This window comes from Esox lucius, chromosome 20 (assembly GCF_011004845.1).
Source record: "Esox lucius isolate fEsoLuc1 chromosome 20, fEsoLuc1.pri, whole genome shotgun sequence".
NCBI lineage: Eukaryota > Metazoa > Chordata > Actinopteri > Esociformes > Esocidae > Esox > Esox lucius.
Window position 1 is genome coordinate 29,733,072 of NC_047588.1, and position 7,069 is coordinate 29,740,140.

General features: G+C 39.7%; 1 protein-coding gene across 2 annotated transcripts; it reads left to right on the forward strand.

Moving 5' to 3' along the window:
- Positions 1-833: 833 nt before the first annotated feature.
- LOC114828727 lies at positions 834-6,386 on the forward strand. 2 transcript variants are annotated; one of them, XM_034289127.1, is made up of 7 exons: positions 834-1,374; positions 1,943-2,076; positions 2,189-2,314; positions 2,746-2,764; positions 3,169-3,222; positions 5,499-5,601; positions 6,025-6,386. In XM_034289127.1, exons 1-7 carry the CDS (start codon positions 1,341-1,343, stop codon positions 6,296-6,298), a joined length of 744 nt encoding a protein of 247 aa, XP_034145018.1. In that variant the 5' UTR covers positions 834-1,340; the 3' UTR covers positions 6,299-6,386. The 2 variants fall into 2 exon arrangements, with proteins under 2 accessions (XP_034145018.1, XP_034145017.1); XM_034289126.1 differs by having other exon boundaries at positions 837-1,374; positions 6,019-6,386.
- The last annotated feature ends 683 nt before the right edge of the window (positions 6,387-7,069 follow it).

Consider the following 7,069-nt stretch of genomic DNA (forward strand, 5'->3'; position numbering starts at 1 on the left):
CAGTGATGTGCTGAGGGTATTTCACCACCCGTTGCAGGGTCAGCTACGGAGCAACCGTTAAACAACCGATAAAACACACTGTGCCACAGTTTGTCAGAATGCTCTCGATTGTGCAGCGGTACAAGGATATTGGAGGACAAGCGGGCTTTCTTCAGCCTCAAAAAGTACAGGCGTGACACTTCCTCTATGCCCCATAGTGTGCCACATAGTGACGGAAATCTTAAGTGTGAAGGTGGTTTTTTGCTTGTACAGGATATATGAAATATCCTGTACAAGCAAAAAGTCAGACCTCTACAACAAATGATGAGGTTTTGCAATCATGCTCCTGGTGTTGTGATTACAAAAGTGTAGACAATGATGCACAGTTTTTCCCCATATTTTAACCTAGCTTAAATATGTCTTGCCACGGAGAACTAACCGCTGTGTTTCAGAGCTGATACGTATAGAAAGTAGGGCATATAATTAATGTCACTTTCTGTGTGAATCAAAAGTATAATCAACGTGTAATGGATGAAAGTTTGTGTACTATCAGAGAAGTTTGTGTACTATCTGCGTATTTTGTAAATGTTTATGAAATTCACTGGCGTCGCTATTGGGGGTGCTGTTGCACCAGGGCCCGTGGTGGGTGGTGGGCCCGTGTTTGGTGATGAGTGGGACCGTGTTTGGTTAGGAGTGGGACCGTGTTTGGTTAGGAGTGGGACCGTGACCTCACAACGTCTAGTTTTTGTTATAAGGCAATTTGCATTGCCATATTTGACTTACAGTGTGTTAAACTGGATTCAATGGAGTGGGTGGTCAAGAAAGTGCTGCTAGGTATACCCTCTACACCCCCAAACCCCCCCCCCCCCTATTTGCATAGTCCAAATTCAGGAAGATGGTCTTGCACTGGAGCCAATGGAGTGGGTGGCTAAGAAAGTGCTTCTGGCTATCTATTTTCCCCCATGAATTGACATGGATTCATATGGATTCTTTATACCACAGTGAGTAAATCTCTAAAGCCATGTTCCACTTCACAAGTCAAAAAAAAAATCAGGTAGTCTCGTACATTTTATGCTTTAGTTTTGTTGTTATTTTAAGCCTATGTTATTCTTGTATTATTCTAATAAGTAATATTTGCTATTTGCATTCATTTGGAACGTGTTAAAAATGCCCTATCTTTACATTGAGAATGAATTATACCCAGTTCTGTATTGACATTGGCACTTTTATTCTGAAGGTTTCGTCGTTACAATACGATTATGGTGTCATCGTTGCCGGCATGAGACACCATTATCAGAATACTCATGAATAATTCTGACTGACTTCACTTTTCCGATATCTCATTTACCTTCTCCGATATAATGAATAATTTGTTCCGAATGATCTTTCTGAAAGGTAAGTTATTCAACATATATGCAGCTCGTTTGAACCTTTGTTACATTTTGAAACTTCATTTTGCAGGCTTTTGTGAAAACATGCAACAAATAAGACTAATGAATGAACAAGAATGTGTCGTGAAACAACTTTTAAAGTGTGACGCCTATTTGTTTTAGCAGAAGTCCTGTTCACCAAATTATCCCGGTTTATATAAAAAATACTGTATTGTTCCCACATACGAGCCAAACAAACAACTTCGTAGAACTGCGTAGCGAAGCAACAGTTCTCATCAAAGCTCAAATTCATTGCCAAAACAACCCATCATATTTATGACCAAGTAATGAGGTTGTAATTTCCCAATGAGGTTATTTTAACAAAAATACTCCAATAAATTCACATTTAGCATTATAATACTAACCCACATTTATATATATAATATACGAATATTTCTTCAGATAGTGATGTATCCTGACTCTGCTGTTTAAGTACATTATACGAGATCCTTGAAGCCTGAATGCCAATGTATTGCCATTAAGAGGATAATGTCAGCTATGCTATTGCAGAGTTGTAATCTCCTTTCTTTCAGTGTTGTTTCAGCTGGTTAGCCTGGGCATCACACTTAACTGTAATGTTACTCAACATCACAATGGTACCACAACCTATCACCTCTCAGAGACCCCACCTTCAGAAAGTTGTGTGTCACAGTGGATGCTTCCAAACGTGAGTGACAGCAGAAATAACCTAAATCACTCAAAAGTCAAATTCATCTGTCAGGTTTTGGGTATGAATAAGACTTACCCGGAGAAACCCTTCCTGTGTTCTGTTTGTTTAGGGCTCCACGCTGAGTTTTAATCACGAAGCAAACTTTGATATGTTACTGGTTCTGACAAATCAGTCCATCACCAGCAAATTTTTTCTGGGCCCTGTGAAGTACACATTAGAATGTGTAAAGCCAAAGGTACTGTACGAAATGCAAAATTTTGCTGCTTTAGGGAACGTAGGAGGCATTGAAATGTGTATATAGAACAGCAAACAGATGAGTTGGGGATCTCATATGATTTGTACTTTTTTAATGTATTATTTGTTGGTCTATATGAGTATGTTGTCCTTGTGTTGTATGTGTACACTGTGCCGCAAACAACATCTGTCCTTGGTCATAATTAAGTCTTATTGTTACTTTTACTGTTACCATTTCATTTGGTTTTCACCTGTGGATATGTGAGGGAGAAAATGTATGTATTGAGTAAAAGAATAGCAGAGTGAGACATTCAGAAATAATCAGAGGACCATGCACATTCAAGTGCTGATTGGATCAATGCATGGCTGGGCTTGTGAAGGTCCCCAATACATTACTTTGTCTTATTGTCACCTTTTTCTGTTGTCTTTCAGGTGCTGATTGAACTACAATGTGAGTATAACCCCATTTTGAAAATAAAAAAACACACCCATGCATGCATGCACAGGATCTCAAGTTTCTATCAATGTGATAATCTTTTTTTTTAACTATTAAAAAATTATTTACATTAACCCCAGATCTAAACCTAAACTAATCCCTTAATTCTAAGCCTGACTTTCAAAGCCAAGCCTTAAATGTTTGTGTTTTATAATGTATGAGCTTTACACACTGAAGTGCACTGAGTGGAAAACAGCACCAGTAAAAAAAAAGCATTTACAGGAACATCTTCACCAGTGAATTCAACATAGCATTTCACATCCCGAAGAAGGATTTCTGCAAGGCAATGTGACACACTCCAAAAAGGGGTCTTATATTTACAATGTCAGACATCTGATAATCCACTTTCTGTTTTCTAGGTAACTGCACTTTAAAATCTTGCATCCTGAAACCAAACCTTGACAACATAGAGAGTGAGTGCATCCGTTCTCATACTTTTCATACTGGCATAAACCTTTGAGTCTTCTGTATATGAATGGGTAAAGGTATACTGTCATTTTCATTTAGTCAGCCCCAGTGGCGTCGATAGGCCTGGGCGTCTGGGGCTATAGCCTCTGGTCTTTTATGAATAGACCCGGATCTCAAATTGACAAAAATAAATATATAAATAAATGTGATCTATCTGTACCTGTTAAGCCCCTTAAACCTCCTGTTCATCAATTGTTTGCCCTCCAAACACACACATCCACACAGTTAGCCGGGGGGCTGTGTGCGTTTGGGAGTTTAAGTGGGAAGCAGGGCTGTTGTTCTGTATGCCCTGTCAGAAGCTGTGTTGTGCTCAAAAGTTTGCATACCCTTGGAGAATTGGCAATATGAGTGAGCAGGCAATTTCATATGGTATTCACATTCAACTGTAGGTCATGAAAGAATGGCACAATCATAAAACATAACATGGCAACAAATCTTTTTTTTTTACTGACACCTGTCCCAAAGTCTGCATACCCTTAGTTCTTAATACTGTGTATTGCCCCCTTTAGCATCAATGACAGTCTTTTGTAATTGTTGTCTATGAGTCCCTGAATTCTTACAGGTGGTATAGCTGCTCTTTCGTCTTGCTAAATTCCTCCAGGTCATGCAATGTCTTTGGTCGTCTTGCATAAACTGTATGTTTGAAATCTCCCCAGACTGGCTCAGTGATATTAAAGCCAGGAGACTGTGTTGGCCACTCCAGAACCTTCACCTTTTTTTGCTCTAACCACTGGAGGGTCAACTTGGCCTTGTGCTTAGCGTCTTTGTCGTATTCTGGTCTCGTCACTCCAAATTACAGTGTGCCAGAAGCTGTGAGGCGTGTCATTGTAACCAGGGTTTTTAGTGGCATTGGCACAGTAAAGGCTTTTTTCTGGCAACTCGACCATGCAGCTAACTATTTAATATTGTGCTCCTTGAAACAACCACACCGTCTTTTTTCCAGAGAAGCCTGTGTTTCTCCTAAGGTTACCTGTGGGTTTTTCTTTGTATCCAGAACAATTATTCTGGCACTTTTGGCTGAAATCTTTCTACTTGACCTTGGCTTGGTATCAAGAGATCCCGGAATTTTCCAATTCTTAGTAAGTGATTGAACAGTACTGACTGGCATTTGCAAGGCTTTGGATATCTTTTTATATCATTTTCCACCGTTATAAAGATCCAGTACCTTGTTACCCAGGTCTTTTGACAGTTCTTTTCTAGTCGCCATGGCTCAGTATCTAGCCGGCTCAGTGCATCCATGTGAGAGCTTACAAACTCTTTGAGAGTATTTATACATAGACATAAACTGCAATTTAAAAAGCCACAGGTGCGGGAAATTCCCCTTTAATTGCCATTTTCACTTGTGTGTTTCACCTTGTGTGTCTGTAACAGGGCCAAACATTCAAGGGTATGTAAACTTTTCATCAGGGCCATTTGGGAGATTTCTGTTATCATTATAATTTAAAAAGGAGCAAAACAACTATGTGATAATAAATGGCTTCATATGATCACTATCCTTTTTTTTGCATGATCAGTCATATTTTCAAAATCAATACCAAAATGTCACAATTTTGGCCAGGGTATGTAAACCTATGAGCACAGCCGTATGTACTTTCGTCCAACCTTTTAAGGACCAATTTTCAACAAGTGATCTTGATATTACACAACATCCTTCACTTTTTGCAAGTCTTGATTTCTCAATAATTTCTTCAATAAATTAATGGGTAAAGTTTAGAATTTTGGCGATAGGGTTATGGTTTGAATTAGGGTTATATTCAGGAAAATCCATTTGGTCCTTTAAATATGATGTTTGTGTAGGCATTTGTATGCCTTATTTGATCAAATATTGATCAAATAGCATTTGCTAATGACAGTGGAAAAAGGTTCAGGAGTGGGGCAAATGACCGATGCTGTTTGAGACCACTGGATCAACCTAGGACACTTGGCCTGATATCTCAATGTCATACATCTCCTTGCCTTCTAGAGGATCATAACAGGAAGCTAATGTGATTACCTCAACAACACAAAATGCTTCAGGAAATACACAGACTGGCCCTTCTCACCTCACTTCATTCTTTCCAAGTCTCACACACACACACACACACACAATCACACACTTTCACTTCCACTCAGAGAATTTATATGAGGTACAGATAAAACTGTTTTACTAATCATTGTAATCATTATACTAGTTTTAGACAATGACTATAATATTTACAATGCCCCCCCCCCTCCCCCCCAGTCACTGAGTTGGATGGTGGTGTAGAAGTGTGGCCTCATGTCCTGTGGGTGATTGGTTCCTGTGTGTTGCTGTCAATCACTCTGCTCTCCATCTACCTCTACAGGTAAACCAGTATTCAGACAGTATTCAGCCAGAACACTCCTGCTTGTCTTCATATTGGCATCCTGTATTGTTGTATGACTGTACAAGTCTATGGTTGCCATGGATAATAATTAGTTCAAATGACCATGTCTGAGGTTATCATGAATAAACATTAGTTAAATTAAGCATGTCTGTGGTTATCATGAATAACAATTAGTTCAATTAAGCATGTCTGTGGTTATCATGAATAAACATTAGTTTACGATCTGTTGATTGATTAACTGTTGATTTTGTGATCTACTGAAAGAAATGTCACAACACCAATAAGTTATCTACCTTTAAATCCCTCTTGCTCCCTTTTTCTGCCCACCCTGTCAATCCTCAATCCTTTCTCGTTTCTCGTTTCCAATCTCTAACCCTGCTCCTCTATGTCTGTCAGACACAGGGTGAGATTCATGTCAAAACTGCAGCGACTGAGTCCTGTTTCCTCCTCTTCTGCTGGCCACTCCCTTCCAGCCACGGTCTTGCCTTACCAGGAAGGACATGCCCTCGTGAATTTCAGCACTCCATGCTACAAGGAGCGCCTCCCACAGGACGAACAGAAAAAGGTGGAGAATGAAGGAGAGGAAGGAGAGGAAAGAGAGGAAGAAGAGGAAATAGAGGAAGTTGTTGGTACTCGAGGTCTCCTACTATATCACCGGCGGCATTATGCAAATTAGTGTGTGACGCCCTACTGTGTATATTTCTTATGTTTTCGTATTTTATTCATTCTACTCTTGTATACATATATAAAATATGTATTTATTATATTTTTCTGAAATTTGTCATGTATGAACTATAGCCTACAGAGCTATCCTTTTAATGTATGTAGTGGGTCTGGGTATTTTTGTAGCTACCGTCTTTGTGAACTGTATCATGTTTAGTAAGGTCCAAGCAATGATTAGTCTAAAAGTGCTCACCCAAGCTTTTAGTAACATTATTAATAACATATTTAGTATGAAGGTCATACGATTGGTTGCCCCCCTTGAAAGGTGGGACCCTAGGCGACCGTCTATATTGCCTAATGGACAGGCCGGCTCTGGGGACAATAGTTGTGCAGATACAAATGGCATTCTAGATGTGCAATCGAGGGAAATAGAATGTGCAAGGTGCATGTGCCACTGAAATGCAGGGTCAGCAGCAGCAGCGAGGTTCCCGAGGTAGACACGTACCTGTAGCAAATGAAAACCTCCATTATCAGACTTTGCAAGGTGCTAGGGTAGGGTGTGTGTAATGGGGAGGTAAAAACATAAGTAACTAAACAGCGAAGGATCACGTTCTTGTCTATGTCAGGAAAACACGGCACCACACGGTCTCAACAAACATAGAAACAATAACCCGTGGGATGTATGGGGTCCCATCTAAGCCAAAAATGTCCAATGTCTTCTCGTTTACTGTTTAGCATACCTTGGTTGATGTCGTTTGCTTTGTTAGATTTATGTTCATTGACT

Bases quoted from the DNA above. Each gene is read 5' to 3' on its own strand.
- LOC114828727 (XM_034289126.1), top strand. From the start codon at position 1,341: ATGAATAATTTGTTCCGAATGATCTTTCTGAAAG. The intron at 1,375-1,942 runs GTAAGTTATTCA...CCTTTCTTTCAG, and splicing joins CCGAATGATCTTTCTGAAAG to TGTTGTTTCAGCTGGTTAGC. The intron at 5,602-6,018 runs GTAAACCAGTAT...TATGTCTGTCAG, and splicing joins CTCTCCATCTACCTCTACAG to ACACAGGGTGAGATTCATGT.